This window comes from Lathamus discolor, chromosome Z, assembly GCF_037157495.1.
Source record: "Lathamus discolor isolate bLatDis1 chromosome Z, bLatDis1.hap1, whole genome shotgun sequence".
In the NCBI taxonomy this organism is placed as follows: domain Eukaryota; kingdom Metazoa; phylum Chordata; class Aves; order Psittaciformes; family Psittacidae; genus Lathamus; species Lathamus discolor.
The window spans coordinates 102,665,147-102,688,352 of NC_088909.1; the positions used below are offsets into that span (position 1 = coordinate 102,665,147).

Consider the following 23,206-nt stretch of genomic DNA (forward strand, 5'->3'; position numbering starts at 1 on the left):
AGCGGAGAGCAAAACTCTTGCCCTATTTCCTATGCATCTTCAGTGAGCATTCAGTAATAGCCATAGTTCTGTCTAAAAAAAAAAACCAGTTGACCAGGTGTGATTAAATTACTTGCATAAGATGCCATGCGCAGGCTGGCACCTGGACAGGAAATATCGATAGTTCTAAGTACCAATGAATTTGCTGTTTTGTATAGTTTAGTTTTTTTCTCCTCCATTATAGGTGATATTTGCAAAGCCCCGTGGCTCACCCCAGCAGCACTTGTCTGGGTGGCAAGCAGGCAATGCTGGAACCAAAGGCATGGTGGTATCTCTACACTAAGAGCAGTTGGCTCCTCCTTATTGTCATCACTGGGGGTGCTGAGAGGTACCAGGCTGGAAAGGGACAACCTGGCTGTACAAGTGCTTGCCCTGTCCTTATACAGCAGTTTCATGTTCCTAAACAAACTGTAGAACTGTAGTATCCTGTCCAAATGTTCAGGTCACACACATATATAGATCAGCACTCGTTTTGAAGGGATTGGTGGTTAGTGTGGACTTAAACGATGTTAGGTGTAGCAACTCCAGACAAGATAATGCTATTTAAGAGGGTTCTAAACAGGAGCAATAATGTTGAGTAGTACTGGGTGATCCTGAAAGACTAATGAAAAAAGGCCTTTCATTCAGTGAAGGCAGGCAGGATTAATTGTGAAATATAAACAAAATGCCTAGAACAGATGTCACTTGTGAGATGGAATAGCTTCAGACAATGACAGGAATCCATGTGTAAAGATTAGGGAATTGATAGATGTGCACTGTAGGCAGCCAGATAGTAAATATGTAGCACAGTCTATCAGAACATACACTGGATAAAAGGCAGGTGAGTAAATGCTAAAATCTAGCTGCTAAACAGTCCATGTGGTTGACGCTTAGACAAAACTTGTCCATTTTCTGCTATTCTGCTGCTTACTACAGCTGGGGTAGAAGTAGCTGGAGGGACAATACTGGTAGCAGGCTGTGGTGAGGCAAGAGCAGCCAAGGAGCCTGAAAGGTAAACTTTTGAAGGAAAACCTCAATTACAGTTGTCTGTTCCAAGTTCCTCTTCATGTGGCCTGAGAAGATCCTGTGTGCTCCCTTAGTCTTGTGTTGCGTTGAGCAGGCAGTGACAGGAGAGAAGTGTTTCTATTCATGTACATGTGAGAATGCTGATTTGGGGATGGAATAGAGCTCTCCCAAGAGGGAACAGCTTCAAAGGATAACTTAGACTTTGTGCCCCCCTTCCATCAATTATCATAACCTCATTTTCCACCCAACTCTGGTATGGGAACTGTAGTTTTCTGTGCTGAAAGAAATGGTGACTCTTACTTTGATTATTCTACTTGGGTACTGCCATCAGTGCAGTACATGCAGGTGCCAATTTTTTTTCAGTCAGAAAATTGAATTCAGAGGTTGATACTGATGCAGTTGAACACATACAAATTTCAGTACAAAATATGGGACTCCTAGAGTTCTAGTTAGTTGCTTTTGATGAATTGAAATAAATTCATATTCTCTTATTAAAAGCCCAGAGAAGAAACTGAAATGCAACTCTGTGTGCATGATTCTTTTCTAAAATGAAGGCTAAGAAAATCCCAATTGATACATATAAAACATAGCTTTTTAATTTATTGCTCAAGCATATGCAAAAAAGGCATTAATTTTCAGTAATATAAAATTCTCGATATGTAGTGCCTGGAGCTATGGTGTTGAACCTAAATTGCATGTATTTACTAAACCATATAGCTTTGCAACGTGGAAAATGGAAGTGCTTTTCAAATGTGTGCAGGGATTGCTATTACTAAAACCAGTTGTAATTTATAAGTGAATAAAAATAAAGCTTCAGATGGCAGATGGAGAGACACCTTTACTGACTCTGTATGCTTGGCTGCGTGAGGTGCGTTCCTGAAAATGGGAAGCAAGTGCCATATTTTAAGGAATTTCAGAAGTCAAGCATCAAGAGGTAATAGAGTTGACCTCTAATTTCAGAAATCACAGGCTAACATTTGAGAGCATTTCCCTTCCAAACTTTATTTAAAGCTCTGCTTAGCAATCAGTTTTATAACAGTAAGGATTTTTGGCTGGGAGACATCGGTTATGCTGTTACCTAGCTGACTTTTTAACAGCAGACTTCAATGGCCTCTAGGAATGAGATGCTGCTACATCAGACTAGGTACAGATGTGGTTGGAGTGGCCTTCTGTCCTTGGTTTCACAGATAGGGTTTGGCATTCTCTGTTCTTTCTTTACCTTGAACAAAGTCCATTGTAGTTGGTCACTTATGTTTCTAACAGATTTTTTTCATTCTTAAACGTTTACTGTCTCCTTGTTGAAGTGTTTTAACTGCCATTTTTCTATCAGCCTCTTCCTACCGTATCCATTAACTGTCACTGCTGTATGTTATGTAGAGGCTGTGTCTTGGAATCCTCCATGAGTAGTTCTCAGCATGGGTACTGCTCACCTTACAAAGGTGTTAAGTAAATACAGGTTTTGGGTGTATATTTAGTGTACAATTGATACCACCCAGTGTTCCCTTCACATAAAAGTAAAGGTTCAATATGAACACAGCATTGCTTTTTACAAAATGATAGAACTTCTGCTTTCAGTACAGAATTGTAAATTCTTAGAAAAGTGAAAATTGAAAAATACAAATGTTTTCCTATTAGAGGTGAAGCTTCAGCATGGGTGAGATGAAACTATGACTTGCACACTGCTTGCTACCTGCTCTTAACTTGGCCATATTCTTGTATGTCTGTCACTTTTGGTATGAATAGAAGTTTTGCAAGTGTGTGGTAACTGCCACCAATAAGACACATGAACACAATTAAACATCACTTTGCATGTTCAGAGTGATTACTAGCATAACAAACTGCCTGTCATCCTTAAAAAAAAAAAAGTGGAAGGAGGAATTTAAATGTATTTTCTCTGAAGCAATTTTCTTTAGGTTATTCATAAACATACCTGCTTTCTGAATATAGAATTTGAGCCTTATTAATACATAATACATACATTTTTACAAGAGCAAAACATTTTTTTACCAGCTGGACTGTAAAAGAGAAAGGTTTTAAGAAGATGCTCAGTAACACACAGTGGATGAATAAGGCCTCTATTAACGGGAAGTACAACATAGGTATAAGGCAAATGTGGGACAAGATTTCTAGGTAGGCATTTTGTCTTTCATTAAACTGGACTGATATGCCTGGGAAAATTAATAAGGTTCTGGGCAGACAAACTCTTTTTGTGGCCTGAAATGGAAATAATAGATTTCAAAGTTAAATACAACTTGACAGCAATTACAGTTTGGTTAATATCTAGTTAGGATATTTAGGTATTTTTCTGCAAAGTGTAAAATCCTAGGTTAGCCTCAAGTTATTCAGCAACTCATATACTTGAAGTCATGAATAAATGCCACACACAGTACTTAGGTTTTTTTTTTTTTTTTTGATTATTTTTGGGTTTTTGTGAGGTTTTTTTAAGTGCAATTGTGTTGTGCAGTTATCCGGACTATTACGTATTGTTAGCAGTCTGCTCTCATGCCAGTTAGTGTTTAAAAGCTAGAATGCTGTTTATAAGCCTGCTTGTGTTTCTTTCATGTTTGGGGGGGGGGGGGGGGAAGGTTGCTTCCACAATACAAGGTGATTATTGGCAAAGCCAAGAAATTCTTTCTACTGAATTAGCTCCTTTGTCAAATGGTACGCTTATTATATGGGGAGGCTATTTGGACCATTCAGATGAACTTGAAATAGCCCTATTACTTCAGCACCGCAAATAGGGAAAGGGAAAATAGCAGGACAGAAGGCACAATTTTCATGCTAAGGTTCCTCCTCTACTTTACTGATGAGGAAATGAGCTGCCACATCTGCTGTGCTGTGACAAGATGTGGACAGGATATGTCCGGAAGACTGTATGGGAAACTGGAATACAGGCAGATGATGGAATTGTTTGAGCTGTAGGCTGTCTGTGCTGTCACATTTAATGGCATACGCTCAGCATCATCACAGGCAATAGTGAGGCAGAACACAAGTATGTGAAGTACCATGGCTTTTTGCTCTTTCCAGAAATGAGTTTCTTAGATTTATTAGACTGGTGCAGAAACACTGATTTTTGCTGATATGGGTGTAGCAGCAGTGCCAAGAACATGGCAATTTAACTAATTTACAATTTAGCACTGCTTACCCAAAGCTGAATAAAAGAAGCAATTAGAAATGGAACTAGAAGAATTTCTGGTAGATGTTTTTTTGCAGCAGCATTACAGTGTGAGCAATATCAGTGTAGCTGATTGGATTTCTCTTTACATGTAAAGATTCTGTTGGTTTGGGTCTGGATTGCAGTTTTGATTTTGTTTTTTTATTTTTTTCAGTGGCTGATTATTGGCATTCAGATTGATAGGTACAATCAATTTCAGACAATTTATGAATGATTTTTTTTTAAATATAAAAATTGCTCGTACTTCTCTTAACTCTTTGGAACTAGTAACCCACAGTAGTGCTTCTGTAATAGCCTCCATAGGATTGTAACCAGAGCTACTGGTTTTCTGTTCTTCTGGAATTTGAGCCACTTCAGCTTTGAGTTTTTTAATGCCTATGTTTTCAGCAGTCTGATTGTGACTAAGATTCAGAGAGGTCCCTTTTGTTCCTTGACCTCAGTTTCTTTGTCCATAGAACAAGGATAACAGTGCTTCGTTACTGCCAGGAATATTCAGGCATAATGTATATAAATACCTCTAAAGGTTAGAGGTTCTCTTAACGTGTCTTCTATTTCTGTTGATTTTATGTTAAGTAGAAAACTGTGTGTATGTGTGGTAGTGGTGGTGCGGGGGGGGTGGGGGGTGTTCAATCATCCAGTGTCAAGTTTTGTTTTATTTTTATAATGATTTATGCAGTTGTTAATCAGCAACTGACTCCTCAGAGGAAACTTTGGGGAGATCACGTATTTAGAAACAATCTGGCTTCTAGTATTTTCTCTCCATTGTGTTTTTCTTCCTTTGTTCTTTTGTTCTGTGTTATGAAGGACATTTGCATGAAAACAAGATTTTTGTTTCTTAAGAGTTCATCTGCTCCTGCTGCTTATTCCCCACCTGGCCATAATCCTCCATTTGTGACATCTCAATTGGTGGCTGTGCAAATGATTATGATGTCAAAGACAGGATTATGACTTCAGGTGAGAAACAAACCGCAGGAACTGGTGAACTTAGGAGAAATGCTCATCTAGATTTTTCTCTAACCATTTTTATGTTAAAAAGCACAAGAGAAATGCAGAGAGTAGATTATGTATGCCTATACAAAATAACTGATGTATAAGCAAATTGTGTTGTACTAGTGAGTAACATGACAGATCTGTTCTTTAAATTGTGTTCAACTGTTCTTATTCTCTAGTTTCATCCACAGAAAAATACAATAGTGGGGTAATATCCAGGGACAGTGTGATTAGGTCACAGCTGTTTGGGTTTTGCAATATTATGAATCTTGTAATGAACTTTTTCTGTATTCCTCAGTTGTAACACTGTGTCCTTAGTGTGATTATAAGGTTTGATTAAAAACATAGTGAGACCCAAACCGTAATTAAAAACATAGACCCAGACTGTGGACTACCAATGAGTTAACTGGGGTCCCTGGTGAGGGTGTGGTTTTGGGCTAGATCAGGCTCTAGTTTGTGATACAATGCGTGGTTCTTGAAATTGCCCAAATTCTTGTATTTGTTTGGGCTTTTTCTCCTATTTAGTATTGCACTTCTGTTTTGTTCTTGAGGGACCCCACCCCACACTGCCACTGAAAATGGTTTCTCTAAAGGGTTTTTGCATGATGCCTCCTTTTGAGGTTTGTTGTCTGCAGTTGGAGTCCTATGACAGTTATTAGCTTGCATAGCTCTGCAGGTGTTTGCTGCTGTTCATTGACTAGTGGGAGAATGACATTTGCTGAAAAAACCTTTACAGGTATGAGAATTATAATGCAAGGTGTGTGTGTGGTAACACCAGCTGATGTAACTAACACCTGAGATTATCTCTTTGGCAAAGTGAATGGTGGGCTCTGAAGAGATTGCTCAACCGAAACCTCATCCAGGGAATTGGCTTGTTGGCTTCTGCTGCTGAAGCTGTTAGTGGTGTTTGCCACTTCTGCTAGCTAATACTATTACATTAGCAATTTTGAGTTAGAAAATAGTTTTCCCCTCTCTGTGTTATTTCAAGAATGGCTGCTTACAGATGCATTGTGCATTTCTTTTGAGGCATTTGGCAATTTTTGGGTGTAGTTTGTGAAATTTAATGCAAGAACCTGTGTTATGCTGTATGCATGTAATACTGTCCTGTGTCATACTGTCAACTAGGTGAAAATAGGAGGGAAGAGAGGAGTTAATAATCACAGAATTAAAGATATTGAAAGTCATCCAATCCACAAGTTTGATATTTGAAGTACTCCCGGCTTCAGAGAAACCATGGGGAGTGGGGTTTTTTAAACAGATTTGAAGTAGTTATCTTCAGGAACCCAGTAATTAAAATCACAAGTTGGTAACATTTTTATTGCAAGCAATTCTAGTGGTGAGATTAACATTAGATAATCTTATCATGAAATAACCAGGCACCCCATGATGATCTGACAGATGAGAGGCTGCACAGAGCTTCTGGTTCCCCAAGGGCTGTGATTGTTTTATGGTTTAATCTTATGATAACTGTGCTTTGGTTTTGCCCTTTTCTAAGGGTTTCATACAGTACACATTCCCCCCACCCTCTCGTAAATTTGTAATTTAACACCACTCTAGGAAATGGCAAATCAGCATGAAACTATTAATCTTATCTTGTATCATGAAACAGACACTGATCCAAGAGATGTGATTATTTTGCTTCTGGTCATTATCCAGACGGAAAGCTGGGCTTGGGCATTTGAATCATCAACACTTCTGTCATCAGAAAGCAAAAGATTTCAGAAACAAAGAGAAATTCTAGAATCAATCTTGTTTAACATTTCATGCCAAAAATACTGCGTGGCACCAAACTCCTTTTGCTGGTCACTTAGTGATCAGCTGCGGTATTAAAGCCTCATTTCTGCTCTTTGTCTACAGCTTCATTTCCGAGGCATTTAAAGCATAATAAAGGACCTGAATGTCAGGCATGAGGGCTTTAAATAATCTGTAGTGATTTTAATGAGTTCAGTCACAATTGCCACAGGTTTGTCGTGCTTCATAAGTATTTCTGAGATGGAGCTTGCAGTCAGACTCTCTGCTGCCAAGTTGCTTTTCGGTCTTTTGAGGAGGATGGAAACTGGCTCCTGTTCAGTCCTGCAGAACTGAATCTGCTTTAGCTTGAACTGCTCTGGAAATAGCCAGCTGCTTCCCCTCCCCTCCAATGAAATATGTTGTGAACAAGAAATTCAGTTTTAATTTGTATTACGGTTCAGCTAATTAAAGAAAACCCATTTCAAATACCTTACTGAACCAATGTGATTCGGCTTTCTTCTTTTCTTTACTCTTGGCCATCCCTTTTTTTCTCTCCACTCAGTTCTGAATACTTTTAGTTTCATATCTTCTCTCTCATCAAGTTCGTGGCACTTGAAAAGATGCATTTAACATGTAAATGTTACAATCCCTTTTTTGCTTCTCCATTAACATAGACCTTCCTGCTCTACAGCAATATTTGGGAAGAAGTATTTTATTTTTCTTTTACTGTTTACAAATCCCAAATGTCTTTACAAATATGGAAACACATGGTGAGAATTTCTCCTCTGCTCAACTGGATGGTTCAACTCTGTTCCTGGAGGGAGTGAATTTTACTGCTGACCTAATTCTGCTCCCGTTAGAGTTGGCACTGAGTGGTTTTAGAGATTTTCAGCCTCAAAGCATTACTATTCTCTCTTGAATCCAGAGTTTAAGAAGGAGAGCTGAAGTGCAGCTCTTTCAGATGGAATAAAGAAGGCTTAAGCCTGGTACTTGGAATACATTTATTAACTAACTCTATCCAAAGAAGTGGCCTGGGAACCCAGATAGAAGAACCTTCAGTATGTGACAGAATTTTGTCAGAATTTCCAAAATTGATACTTCTTTGTATCATGCAGTGTCTCTGCTTTCTGCATCACTGGCTGTTTCTGCTTTCTTCATTTGTGCAGGTTTATTGTACAGATTGAGTTAACAAATTGGGGAGCAGTAAATCAGAACAAAGATGCAATATATAAATGCAACCTTCTTCAGTTTTCCGTGGGGGGAAAAAAAAGTCTTTTCAAAAATTGGATCCCTATTTAAGAATAGTTAATGTCAAATTTTGGTTGTCGTATCTGCTACATTAATTCGAATCAAGTGGGGAACAGATTTTTTTTGTTTTAAATGCAGAACAGTTAAGGTACAGGTCGTAAAGAGCACAGGAGGTATGAAACACTTGGTCATAGCTGTAGAGCCAGTGCTCTTAGATTGGCACAGACCAATAAAATAATGGTCCTTTATTAAAAGGAAGGTGTGTATCTCCATTCAAACTTGGACTGTACCATAGGGGTTCATAGTTGGAAACTGTCCCACCATGTCCCCTGTCCTTCAGCTTCTAAGCAGGGCATATTGATAACTATTAATGTAACACTATAAACACATACTTCATTCTTTTTCATAGTTGTTTATGCTTATGACAAAGGCCTGGGTTTGTGCAAGGATTTCTTTTCAGGCTGTTGCAAATGCTTTTAGACTTGTGAGCTTTTCTAAAGTAAACTCACTTAAATAAACCTGTGGGTGGGATTTTACTTGGTCTGTCTCTCCAGACTGCAGTGTCTCAGAGTGAAAGCGATAGCCTCACAAGGTCACCGCTGCCCTGGAGTAGTGGAGGGCCTTTCAATTTATGCTTGGTCATGCCCTTTTAACTTAATGTTCTCCTTCACACAAGCTGCTAGTGATGGATGTCCATTCAGACAACCTAATGGCCTATGGTAACTATAGAAGAGCCTTTATATCAATATTCTGCAGCTGAGACCCATCAGGATGGACTGTCAGACTTCTACACCACATCCAGGACTGTTTTATGCAAATAATAGCTGTGATACCATTGCTATACTTTATGGTGTCAAGCAGGACTGTAAAAGATCATTTCCATGGGTCAAGAGGAAGTTGATCTTTGTAGCTTGATATATCAGAGGTTATTTCCGTCTGTCAGCTGTTGCTACCTTGAACAGTACTAAATGAACAGTACTAAACCCACTGCAGAATGACCTCAGCTCTGAAGAAATCTCAGGCATAGATAGTCTGCTGGGAGATCCTCAGTGGCATTTCAAGTGTGGTGAGAGTATTCTGAAGTCAGCAACTTCATGGTGAGCTTCAAAAGATAACAGCTGGCTTACCCCCGGGGAATGAGAGATTGGTATTTGCTTCATGCTTGCTCCTACTCCTTGATTCAACTTTTCCTGCAATCTTTCATTAGTTAATTTATGTACTTGTTTGAGGTACTGCAAGCCTGCCAAATAGAAAACATTTCATTTCTCACTGAAATCCCAGCCTATATGCCAGGATGACCTGAATTTTTATGTTCAGGGACTGAGCCTTCCAGACTTAAGTGAGATAGTTTGCCTGTGTTGCTCACAGGTCTCAGGGGATACCTGTCCAATGCGGAGACTGTCACATTAGGTAACAGTTTGAGATACCTTGCTGTGAATCTGTTTAAGTGAAACTTCTCCAGGGCTTATTATGTTTTTCTTGAAACTTCCAGCTACATGTGTTCTTAGTCAAAAAATGGTCATGTCTTTTCCATTTGTGGAGTGCCATTTGCACTTTCATGGACGGCCTATATAACTGTAAACTAACATGCTGACTTCTGATAAGAAATTGAGTGCTTGCTGATGCAAATCCTATTAAACTCATTAAAGGTATCTGAACTAACAGTGGATGAAAAGACTGAAGCAGGAACTGGAAACATAATACATATGTAACATCTGCCCATCATGAAGTTGTGCCATTGTTCAGAGAAGACTCAGCATTTCAAGCTCCTTGGTAGCAACTTCAGTGTTACTTATCTACCAGTTCATCCATCTATATGTTGCATTGTACCCTTTAGTGTGTAAAGAGCATATGTGTTTTTTTTCAGTATTACTGTAAAACAGAAATAGTTTGTGTTCCCATTTTTATGTAGTCTAACAGGTTAATTTGTTATTTCCTCACTTATTTAAAGAAGTTGTTTCTGGTAGTTGTCACCTTGTCATGATATCAAGTTTTGGCATGTCAGCATGTTCCTATATGTTAGGTGCTGTGGACTGGCCATTTTAGCTTCATTGCTAGTGACAGAGACGTAAGTTACCGCAGGTATACTACTGTTTGTGTTTACTGTGGGTTATTGTGGGGTAAAAGCATGCAAGTTTTGATCTCAAAGCTGATGAGACCATGAGCAGTTGATGTCTAAGCCTTTATACAACTGCTAATAAATGGCATATGTATGGGTTTTTGTAATGTGAAGAGGTCAAGTACCATGGTTCTGACTTGATTCTTCTGGAGGATTTTCGTAATTTTCTGCTGCCAAGGCTGTTTAACACATAATTGTGGGGCTGCCTACTGTTCTGTCTTGCTCAGGCATTTGTCCATTACAAGCCAGATGTTGGTGCGTTGGTCTTGTTCCAGTCTTTGTTCTGAAGAGCAGCTTCATTACAAAATAAAAGAGTCCTCCTAAGAAGCTTTTATTTCTTATGTGAAACTTCTTCTTTGACAAGATGAAGAGAGTCAGCCTGTCTTTAATGGGATTGCATTGAAATGTCTGCAACTCTTGTTGTCATTCCTTGGCATGATCGTTACTTGAGGGGCAGATTAGAGGTCAATCAGCCACAGCCACTGGGGCGCCCACAGCTAGCCTCAGGATACTCCCTACAAATGTAAGATCAAAAGGGCAGGCACATGAAAATTACTGTTTACTTTTTATGAATTATTTCCCAGAGATGGGATCATTAGCAGAATCTAAATGCCGGCTGCCTCTTAGTGCAAGGACACTCCTGACAGAGTGTGCTTGCTTGGGTACACCTTTCCACTCTTAAAGTCAGAAGCTTATCTGTTTCTGCCTTTGTGTGATTTCTGTATTATTTGTAAATAAGTTTCTGGTTGTTTTTCCTCAGAACACTGTCACTACTTCTGAACATGCTTATAGTTCTTAGATGTCTTCCATTTCTATTGTTTGTGCAGCGAAGGTATTTCAAAGCCTATGTTCATACCCCAGGGACTCAGCAAGAGATGCTTACTTTCTGAAGGAAGTAAAACTTTCTGGTAATTTTCCTGAGTGAATAGTGGCTATTACTTAAAATTCATAGCTGGCCAGTGGGTACCACAGTTACCCTTACTGTAAATATGGGGGACAGGTGAATATTGGCTGTCGTGATGAGGTACATGTTGGCAAATGCTGATTCAATTTCTACTCCTGTGGCAATCTTCATATATCAAACTCTACACATTCTTACCCACATAAGTATCTGGCTTCTGTTTGATCACAGTAATCAGGGCTATTTAGAAGGGTCGCGGTATATTTGCACTTTTGTCTTGTGTCTGGAGCTATGAAAAGGTGGCTTTGGAGCAAATGTTGATTGGATTCAAAAAAGACTGGCAGTAGCTAGGAACATGTGTAGCCCCTGATATGGTAAACTTGTGATTCCAAGTAGAAAACTATTTGCTTTTTAAAATAAGTTTTTCGAAAGTTACATTGAAGGACCCAATACGTGGTGGATATTACTCTTTAATGAAAACCAATATGAACTTTCCTCTTATCATCCAACATGTTACTACCCTTAATGTGAAATAATCAAGTGCTGCCCAGCATAGGCATGAAACTAAATCTGGCTGGTAACCAAAATAAAATCCTTTATAGCTATTTTTGTATGTTCTTAAAATGTGTGCTGTGAGATTAGGCAGTTGTCTTTTTTTTTTTTTCCCTTTTCTGATATTTTTCTTTAAAAGTTAAGAAAAATTAAAATCTGTCTTGCAGTCCCCTCCTATGATAAAATGCAGAAAATCCAATGTTACATACCTTTATCTAAATCCTCATCCTTCCTAATCTGGCTAGACATTTTGGAAAGGTATGCTTTTACTTATTTGGCATGATGTTTTCTCAATGTCATTGGTTTTTTTGGCTTTCATCTTGACAGCTGTAGATAGAGAACTTCTTGCTAGCGTTTAAAAGGATAAACTGAACATCTCCTTTCCATCTCTTCCTCTTGCTGTTGGATAGAGCTCAGGAAACTTTTTAATCCTTGCAAAGCAGTGAAAGTGAAAAGGAAACATGTTGGCAGATGAGTGGGGTTGCTGGGTTCTCCATAGGGGTCTGCAAGTGACCCCCCCTCTGGAGGAGAGGGTCTGGGGTTTATTACAGCAGCATTCAGAAGGTTGAGGCACAGATACCATAAAAATAAGCCTGTTGAGGCACAGTTTAGGCTTGTACTGAGCTGCACTGAGTCTCAAAAGTTTTCTACGATATGTCTTGGACTTCTAAGGTTAGATCATCACTAAATGGAGTGGTCTGTACACCTCCCTTCAGTCATGCAGACATGCTGTCAGGTTCATGAGATGTCGGAGGGCAACTGATTCAGAGCCAGGATGGGGCATGCTTGCTGTGTGTTTCTTGCAGACTTTACACTGAGATGGAATCAGATACCTAACTGTGCTCACCATCTCAGGTATCTTTGCTGTTAATATTTTCTTGTTCTCATAGTCATCATGGAAAACAATGGTTTTAAGATACCCTTTATTGCGTGTGTGCTTCGGAGGCTGTTACATTCCCTCTCTTTTTCTTATAACGTGCCACAGAAGTCCTTAAACCTCCACACTGAAGTAGTACATCTTGAAGCTGATACCCAAATCCAGATGGGTCTCCCCAGTGCTGTTAGGATGGGAGGATGGTGGAGGTCCCTTCTCCACCCAAGTGCTAATAAATGCAAGGTATACCTGTCAACTGATAGCTGTTAAATTAACATTTCCATTTCCCTGTGTGTAGCCTTATCTTTACACACAGGTGTATATGTGTTGGGAGAGGGGCTATTTTTGGCTGTACTGTAGGAAAGCCTGAAGGTAATGAGCTGTGCATAGTAAATCTTGCTTAGTCCATAATTTCCACTACATTTCAAGTTAAGGGCCTAAATTAGGGTTAGTGTCAGACTTGCTCTTTTGCTATGTCCTAATTTTGTTTTAAAAGCACATAGCTAAGGACTTTAATATGTTTTAGATTCAGTGCTTGTAAGTTATACTAAAATCCCTCAGGGAGCCAAAATAACTTATTAAAACCTTGCAAATGTTTTTGACTGCTGCATTCTATTATTTTCCATTCCAGTGGTAGCATACAGCCTCTGCTGCTGACGGGTGGAGGAACGCAAACCTCCAGGGCCCATTAGACTTAACTTGTTTACTGCATTGATATCTATATGTTAAATGACAAGAGAGTTCAGGTTATTGAATAATTTAAAATTCAGCTCTAATTGGTGTCATATGACCTGGAAAAGGCCATGGATGACGCCAGGAGCATGCTGTGAAACTCTTATAAATAATTCATAAATTAGATCATTCATTTGCCTGGATGTCTTGTTAAATGCAGAAGTTTGTAAGTAATAACTGATGATATAACACCTGTAAGTATTTAGTTCATATGCTGGAAGGTAATCTACCTTGATGATCTTCTAGCAAAACCTGCCAGAGTACGAGAGTTAATTGCACTAGGGAGAATGCACTACATTTATTTGGGATGGGCTTTGGCAAGGCATACCGTGCAGATGTTGCATTACACATTCTCTATCAGCTAGACAACTATTCTGTGTATGCCCATGTTAAAAATGCAGCTCATCACTCTTCTGCCCTTATTTCACATGAACTCCAAATGCACTGGGAAATGGTAGTGACCTGCTCTGCTCACATATAGTATAGTTTTTGAAATATTTATCTAGGTCTTGAACTACTGATTCTTCAGTAAAATAAAGGGCAGAAGTAAAAAATTGAAGTCAGAAAATTGTGATTTTTCGTTTTTATAATGTTGGCAGCACATTGAATGTTAATAGTTAGACCTGGTGCTGTCAACAGTATATTGGCATTTTTCTACAGTGCAAACAGGAACGATAGTTTTGGTTCGGAAAGCAAACATATTTGCTTAATTTTAGTGGTCAGGTATTGCATTGCCATATGTAGGTACTGTTTGGGCTTAATGGGCATTCTGCTCACAGTGACTTCAGAGCTCAACGTACAGGCTCCTCGCTTTAGTTTTCTTGGAGCACTGTATTATTAATGACTGCCTTATCAGCCAGAGTAAAACCAGGTTGCTGATCTGAAATGGAAGCATTTGTTAGAGATTAGCTACAATATTTGTGTAGCTGCAGAAGAAGGGTGGCATGTTTATTAATGCAAAATATACACTTAAAGCTGAGTGCCAGCAAATGCTCACATGCCACTTTGACTGCAGGTTTTTTGTGCACCTGGCATTCCAGCTCAAACCCTCTTAACAAAGAGGAGGGAAAAAACTGAAGGCAACACAAACATAGGAGGTGTTCCTCTGCTGTCAGCTCACAGCTACGGATTCACTTTTTTGTGATGTGAACCTATTCTATTATTTCTTTTTTTATTATTCGCTACACCTGTTCACTATATTGAGTTCAGTTGATTTTTACAGGAAAAATACAGGCTTGTGACTGTCATTCATGTACTGATTCTTCGAACTGAGACCACTTGTTTTATTCAGTGAATATGGCAATCATAGCCATACATAATTTCTACAGAAAATGGGGCTTTATTTCTTGCTTGAAAAATGGTCAGTTTACCTTCCAAGTTATCTACTCTATTTATCTTAGATACTGACAGAGACAGTTGCTGAACTGTTATGTGGGCACTTTGTAATGATATTAGGTTACTTATGGTAGAGATTTTAATAAAGGATTATGTGATTTAAAAAAAATATAATTGATAGACTTCAGTGGGTCTTACTAATTTACTTCAAAATCTTTACCTTTTATATGCTCCTTGATAAATTCTTACAGAGTCTTGGAAAGAATAGCTCCTTAATCACTCGTAATGCACTTCAAATAGTCCTATCATTTGAAATAATTGTCCTTAAAATGGCATTTCTGTTGCCCTGATATTCTACCTGAGCTTATTTATAATATATACTTCTCATTCCACTGACAAGAGCAAGTACTTATACTGTCGATAGACCTGCAAACCGAAAGCCAAGCTTTATTCATGTGAGACCCATACATCAGCAATGCATACTGGAGACTGAGTTCCAGGTTTAAGATGTATACCCTGGTGAGTGAGTCAGCTAGATCACTAATAGAATCATAGAATTATTTAGGTTTGAAAAGACCTTTAAGATCATTGAGACCAACTGTTAACCCAACACTGCCAAGTATATCACTAAACCGTGTCATTAAGTCCTGCATCTATGCATCTTTTAAATACCTCCAGGGATGGTGACTCCACCACTTCCCTGTGCAGCCTGTTCCAATGCTTGACAACCCTTTTGGTGAAGACATTTTTCCTAATAAGTTTTGCTGGAGCCTGTCCAAAGAAAAGCAATGAAGCTGGTGAAGAGTGTAGAGATACATGCCCTTGGTGCTCTTAAAGGTGCCCTTGTATATGGTAGCCTCTCATTTGTCTATTTTGAAGTTTTTGCATCATCGTTAAATATCGTTAATGCTCTGGATTTCTCCTCTGGTTTTTGCTTCTATTCGTTGTTGGCTTTATCTGGGGTCCATCTCAGACCAGCACAATAGACTAGTTCTGAGCCTGCATATTCCTCCCTCTGTTTCTACCCCACTGAAGAAATCCTAGAGCTGAAAACCCATGTTAGAGAAATGTTCTAAAGATAAAGCTGAGGACAGTTTTAGTTCATTGTCTCTCTTTTTTTTTTTTTTTTTTTTCATTCAAATATATTTTAGCTACAAACTGCAAACCCAGGTGCTGTGGGTTAAATGCTAACACTGTTAACATCTGTAGGAATTCTGTTGTTCACAGTATTTTGCTAGAAACCTAGTTTTTGTCCTCAGAGTGCAAGACTTTTCAAGGTAATGATTTTGGGCTGTTTCTTAAACATGTTTTGTACATGCAGAGCTACCAGTGAAGTCTGTCAGGACCTTGCCTGTGTTAAGATTGTAAGATCTGATCAGTTACTAGTTCACCTCTTGCAGTACAAAGCCCTGTGTGCTGGAGTCAGTCTGTAAATGCATCTCCTCTGCCAGTGCTGTGAATTAACATTGCAGAGCACACAAGTTGCATTTAAGAAGAATTCGCACAGATTACAATGCTGTGTGCATAAAACTGGTGTGCTGTTTGTCTGTTTGTAGGAAGTTTTAAGGACTGGGTGTTTGTTTAAGCTCTGCTCTGAATCCCTGAGCAAAAATTACTGGGATTGCAGTAAAGATTTCTTAGAACTCCCCACATGTTTTTCACTTTAACCCCCCCCTGAATATTATTTGAACTATTTTTTAATATCTCCTTGTTTCCATGCAAGACTTTCACATCTGATCAAGTCTTATTAACTCCATATGTTGCAAGGAACACTCTGAGTTTGTTTGTTTGTTTAAGCCTCAGTTAAAAGAAGTTGGATCTTTAAATACCATACAGCAAGCCTGGAAGAGCTCCATGGAGGGGAGAGCACAGCTGTTCCATCATGGTCCGTCATGGTTTCCATGTGTCCCATAGGCATTATCTTTCTTAAACTCATCTTGCAAAATTACCCGATTCCTTATGCTTGTGTGTCTTTAGACTCACGGTAATAGGTAGGTGTTTGGATTTTTTATTTTTTCCTTTTTTCTTTGGTCTTTTTTTCCCCCCTTCACCTGGCCTGCATCTTACATCTTACAGGTCTGTCATGGCATGCTCCCGTCTCATCTGATCCCTCATAAGTGTAAAAGCCCCTTTTCTCTGCCACCTTTACCATCCGACTGCACTTTTTAGTTAAAGCATTGAAAGAAAAACACGAATTGCTGAAAAACTTGTTGACTGGCTTCTGACTCCTAATAGTTATTTTTCCTGTGGGGTTAGACACTGCAGAGTAGCTGTCAGAAGCATGCTGGAACTTAGTCTTCTGCCTAACATCACCTCCTTCGAAAGAATAAAAAAGCCCCACTTGCATTCAAAGACATTAATGAGAATTTTTCCCCCCTGCAAACATATTGTAACCGTGAAATAACATTAAAGTTTCTCTGCCTTGTTATGAAGTCTTTAAATGTCAATGCCATTTCTGAGACCATCAGGGCAGATTTAATGGTGGCCAAGGTCAACAAATGCTAACTGGTACCTCTCTTTTAGGGCCTTCAGGGACTCTTAATAGAGTCTCAGCCATGAAGTTAATTTGCGATGTGGACCTTTATTCTTAAACCTGCTACTGATGATTATTTTGTACCATCTTCATTTGTGTGCTTAGCTTTCTTAACATTCTCTTGTCTCTTCAGTCAATAAATCAAGCTGCTAAAATACAGAATTTCTCAGTTATTTAATATTTTGAGTCTTTTTTGCTCTTTTTTACTTTTTATGGGCTGCAGAAGGATAGGTGCATGCTTTCTGTAGACCACCCTAAGCTGCCAGCTCTGGTAGGATCCTATGAGAATACCTCCAGGTCTGCCGCCTTCTGCTGTCCTGGAGGCTGGGAAACTGGAAGTTTAGAAAGCCTTTCTTTGTCGGTGCCCTAAATGCTTCATTAACAGGAGCAGGTGAGGTATGAAATGGGAGACAACACATAACCACGCAGTTCTCTTACTTTCTCTTTTGTAATATTTCTTTCTGTTTCTGGTCATCTCTTTATGCATTGTCTAATTTAGATTAAAAGGGCTTTGTAGCCTTTATTTGTCTACACAATACTGCAGACAAGGATGGCATGCTAGAAATAATAAATAACCAAACTCCCTCTTTTTCTGCTCAGTTGCCCTGCCAGCCCCTCTGACTTTAAAATATTTTAATGTCCTGCACTTTTCACCCAGTCCAAGCACCAGGCTTTGCTCAGACATTTAGCACTGACATTAATGCAAATGCCTCCAACTCACTGGGCTCTTTAAGCAAACTGTGACATCCTTGGCTTTCAATCACATGGCAGAGAGGATGTATTTGTAGCCACAAAACTGGAAATAATAAAATATCAGTATTCAGGTGCTAATCCATGTTAATTTACATTCTGTGAAGTCTACAAGAAACTTGTAATTGGTTGTCTTGAAGGGCAGCAGAGTATATTTGGTATTTTGTTTGTTTATAAAAATAATTTAAATTATACATATAAACACTGCATAGATGTAGATTATATCTCTCTTCTAATCATCGCTGGATGCTTGCTTGCATTCCTGAATTCTAGTGTTTTGAGGCTTGCTGACTGACTTCCATTCTATGTGGTAATTCCTACCTATTGTCAGCGTGGACAGAGTTCAAATAAGACCTTTTTTTCCATCACTGGATACCAGATTTCCCTGCTAAACCACTTTCACTGCAACAGTTTTTTTATCTTTAACAAACCTGTCTTCTGTAATTAAAAGAATTAGATCTTTGTGGAAGGTCCCAAAGGTTGTAGGAGTTTAAATTCGGCACGTTATTGAAATTAATGCACAGGTCTAGCAAAAGAAATGTGAGTACCTGATTCACTGCTGTTCTGATGTGCATGAAAACTCTAATGTTTAACTGCCTACATGAACCATAGTGCAAAGATACTCTGGGATGTAAGTAGGATTTTGATGTCTCTTACATAATATCCATGAGTATAACAAAACCACTAGAATTTGCTTGCACTGGGTTGACAAATGTGAATTACAGTTGCTTCCTTTCTTCAGAGTTTTATCAGAGTATAATCACTTGCCCAGCTTAATTGAAAAATCACTTACGTTTATAGCTGAACTTAAACATGTTTTGTATTTAAATGACAGCTTTTGATGTACAACCATTTTTTACAGAAAGTAGTTGGTTTTTATCTGTGTTTCTGTAAAGATATTTGAGAAACTCTCATCAAATTTCCAGCGGTAAGTAATATCCTATTCAGTGCAAGGTGAAATGTTTTACATCAAATCTCCTGCTGTGTAATGGCCAATCAAAGAGTATTTATAGTGGCTGAATGGATTTTTTGGCTCGGTATTCAAAATTAAACATTTTCAAACCTTAACATTTAATGTTTTTTGCCACTCTTCAAGTTGATTTTATGTAACCCTAGATGCTCACAACTACTTGATACTCTGAAGTGACTCATTTTATGCTGAAGATCCTGCAGGCAGTAGTTTTACATTTATTACAATTGCACAGACGGAATGAAATGTAGATTTGATAGCAGATTTGTATCTGTCTTCTGATAAACATTTTCTCGGGTTTGGCTGTATGTCCATCTGCATGATGCAGCAAGTTATTTCTGAGAGAACACATTTACAAAGTGAAATTAATGAGCAAAGGTAAATTTCGGTAATTCACAGGAAATTGTTTTTCTTATTGCAGGTATCCAGTAAGAAGAGCTTATGCCAGCAACCGTCTTTGGAGCTGGATGGTTCCTACTTGGGTATTGAGGGATCTCAAACTTTGCATAAGAACAGTAAATCATCAAAGGCTGGAAGCCCAGCCCGTGTTGCACTGCCTCAGCCTTGCAGAAATAACCATGATTACGGGGCTGAAGTTCACTACAACCATCAGGAATCTCTGAAGGAATATCCGGTAGAAAATGGTTTGCACAGGAAGTGGAACAACATGATTTCCCCAGCCAAACAGAGGAGCCCTCGCCATTTAAAACCACCTCAGGAGATTGACCAGAAAGCAAATGAATTTCACAGCACATGCCCTCGACAAGTCAGTCATGGTTGCGCCTGCAGGCAAGGAGGATGCTCAGGGAGCATGCAGGAGAGCCACCAGGTCAGCCAGGTACTTAGAAAACACTCTGCACCAGTTCACAAAACCTGTGATGATTCTAAGCTCTCTCAAGTTTCTGGGCTGAATGACAGTGTGGACTCAAGGCAAAAAGAAACAGAGAACACTAAAAGGTTGTATGAAGAAAGAAGGCAGAAGCTGCTTCTGCAAAAAATGGAGCTGGAAATTGAAAAGGAACGACTCCAGCATTTACTGGCTGAGAAAGAAGCAAAACTGCTCCTAAAACAACAGCAACTACATGAATCCTGTATGGATTATAACAGGTGATTTTGAGATTCCTAATTTGTAACAAATTTCCAAAATTCCTAATGAAACACGGGCATAGTTAATTAAAGTGGGAGAATGGAACTGATAAATTAATTAAGACCTATAGCACAAATTTTCTCTAACCGTGATTTAGAGGAGAGTAGACTTACTAGTATGTTAGCCTATAGTGTTGGGAAACAGCATGACAGCTGTGGAAAGCAGCAGAGGAAAACAGTAGGGGGTAGAAAGAAAGGCGCAAGAAAAGCAGTGCTAAAAGACTAGGTAGGGAAAGAGACGCAGCAGAAGAAAATGAGAGGTTAATCTTACTGCAGATATTGAAGGAATACAGACATTTGCCAAGAGAGCAGTGTGAGCATCAAAGACATATATGGCATTCCCCCTTCTTTCCTTGAAGAGGTCAGTTTTGAAGTATTGCATCTTCCTAGGTAGGGACTGGACAAAGTGTATTTTACAGGAAAGGAGATAATTTTATATATATGTGGAATATATACGTGTGGAAACGCAATGAAGCTCTGTGTAGCAAGGAAGTTTTTTTCCAGTGGTGTTTGCGGAAGGGAGAATGTGAAGGCTGAGGCACAATACATGACTCAAAATATAAGAATAGAAATATGGGATGTGGCTTTAAAGGCCCATGAGTTAGTTGCAGAGGTGAAGTAACATCTTAGTGACAATGTAAATGGGGTCTCTGGGAAAGAGGGAGAAACTAGTTTATTGGTTATCACATTACTAGAGTGGAGAGGATGAGTTAAAGGGAGCAGGTTAAAGCAAGTTGAATTAGCCAGTGTAACTCAGTTGAGTACTAGCATTTCAGCATTAGGAAGGGAAAGAAATGGAGAAAACTCTAGCAGTCTTTTGGAAGAAGCTATAGGAGGGTTTCACAGGGATGCTTATTTTGATACCGTTTTAATATGGCAACTGCTGACAGCATCCCATGAGAGTGTGCATTACATGACCCACTTCGAACATTCATATATTATAACAACCATGGAGGAATTTATCACTTTTTCTTCTTAATCACAGCCACCTGGTTACTTTTCAAACTGTGACAGAGAATATGGAAAATTAGGTGCTTGCTTGGGGTTTTTTTTTTTTTGTTGTTGTCTTGGTTTGTGGCTTGCATTAAAAATAAGGTGTTTATATGGCTTTAAAAATACTTGTCTTAAAGGCAATCACAATCTTGTGTGTTGAAAATGACTGAGGTTACAAACAAAGGATTATGACTTCAGGTGAGAATTAAGTAGGAACAGATGGATTTTTAATCATCAAATACCTTAATTCTGTGCATGCATCTCTTTAATGAAAAACAAGTTGAATATGAAGGACATACAGATTGAGTTTTTTGGTGGTTTTGTTTCTGATGGGTTAAAACTTAAACAGGGGAAGTTTAGACTGGATATAAGGAAGAAATTCTTTACTGTTAGGGTGGTGAGGCACTGGAATGGGTTGCCTAGGGAGGTTGTGAATGCTCCATCCCTGGCAGTATTCAAGGCCAGGTTGGATAAAGCCCTGGATGGTATGGTTTAGTGTGAGATGTCCCTGCCCATGGCAGGGAGGTTGGAATTAGATGATCTTAAGGTCCTTTCCAACCCTAACTATTCTATGATTCTATGGATGTTTTTCAGTATTTGAGCCCAGAAAAAGATGAACATACGATAGATATCTATGATAATGTGCTTTTAATGCCATTATGCCTATTTTGGCTGCTTCTTTCTTTTTTTTTTTTTTTTTTTGCCCACGGAAAAGTGTCAGGATTTACAGAACTCTAGTTACCTAAAAGAATTCTGTGAAATGAAATCATAGATGACCAATCTGTGGATTCAGTATTTTTGTTATCTCTTTTCAGAGGTGCAGGTAAAAGCACATTTGCCATATTCAGTCTAAGAAAAGCATCTATAATATAGCACACTTGCTCTTGGAAATATTCAATGTCTTTAGAATTAAATGGTTGGTATTTACAGATAAATCTCTTGGGCATCACAGTTCTGTTTCAGTTCTAGGTGTATAACTTGATAACAGGGTAATTTTATATACTACAAACAATAAAAATTTGTTTAGCTAAGCTCAAATACCCTTTGCTTCATTGTCAGGAGGCTCTAACCTAGTTCATGCCTTAATATCATGACAGTTTAAAAAAATATTATAACAAAAATCCATTTCCAAGTAGTGTTTATTTTTGTCTGTCCTTCTGCATGAGTAGAGTGCTGGTTAAGGTCCATTCTGAGCTGCTGAAAGTATTGTCATTGAATGACAAGTAAAGGTCTGACCATTTGTAATTATTAGCTATTAAGTCTTCTTTTTTTTTTTTAGCAGAAGTACAAACTGATCCTTTTTTGGCCACACTGCATCATAACTGCATTTTAATTTCCCTATTTAGCCTCAAGTAAGCATAGTGCTTTGAGTCTGCAGTTTGTACATGAAATAGTTGCTCAGCTGTCAAAAATGGTGCGTTTGCTGGGGAAGGGGCAGTTCAGTGACACGTTGTGATGCCAGCCACACCAGCGTAGACAATTATGGGTAAACATATGGGTAAACAGGTATGTTATTCAAATGAAAAGTACCTCTACTGTTGGTTTTTCTATCTTCATTGGAGAGAAAGAAAAAGGTGGGGCTATAAGAAAAAGGCTCGGCTATAAGCTAAGCCCAAGAAGGATGTTTGTTACTGGATACTGTGGCCATTTTCTTAAGGGAGCTGGTCCTTGGAAATCAGTAAATTAAATTTTGCTAATTTTTCCCAATGGTAACCCTTAGAAGCAAAGGCACTGGATATAAGTCAGCCTTCCAATAAAAAATGTATTTGAAGGTGTGCAGTCATGAAAGCCGCATTTAATGCGATGGAGTGCTCTGTTTGTAGGCACCTTATGGCGAGTTTCTGGTGTGATGATTTGACCAGCTGCAAAAACGGCTAATTCTGCTTTCTCAGGTTTAGAGGCCACATACCTGTTTCAGAAGATGTGCCCATTGATGAAGCACCGGGAGAACTTGCTGTGATGATGAACAGCAAGAGCATGGGGCTAAGGTAATTTCTCTTTTCACTTCTAAGTACTTCACAGTGTCAGTATATCTTCTTGACAGTGGTGCTGTTGGCTGCCAAGTGTATTTGTTCATATGTTTGTTTCAGATTAGGAGCTTTTTTCTGCAGGA

The 23,206-nt window shown here is 38.8% G+C and overlaps 1 protein-coding gene across 6 annotated transcripts in view; it reads left to right on the plus strand.

Annotated features, from left to right (window-relative positions):
* Positions 1–23,206, plus strand: part of KIAA1328 (KIAA1328 ortholog) — a 179,910-nt gene that overhangs the window by 94,782 nt on the left and 61,922 nt on the right. For all 6 annotated transcript variants that reach the window (XM_065662959.1, XM_065662962.1, XM_065662963.1 and 3 more), the window contains 2 exons: positions 19,376–20,061; positions 22,986–23,081. In XM_065662959.1, the coding sequence (XP_065519031.1) occupies positions 19,376–20,061; positions 22,986–23,081 (782 nt within the window). The remainder of the gene's footprint in view (positions 1–19,375; positions 20,062–22,985; positions 23,082–23,206) is intronic.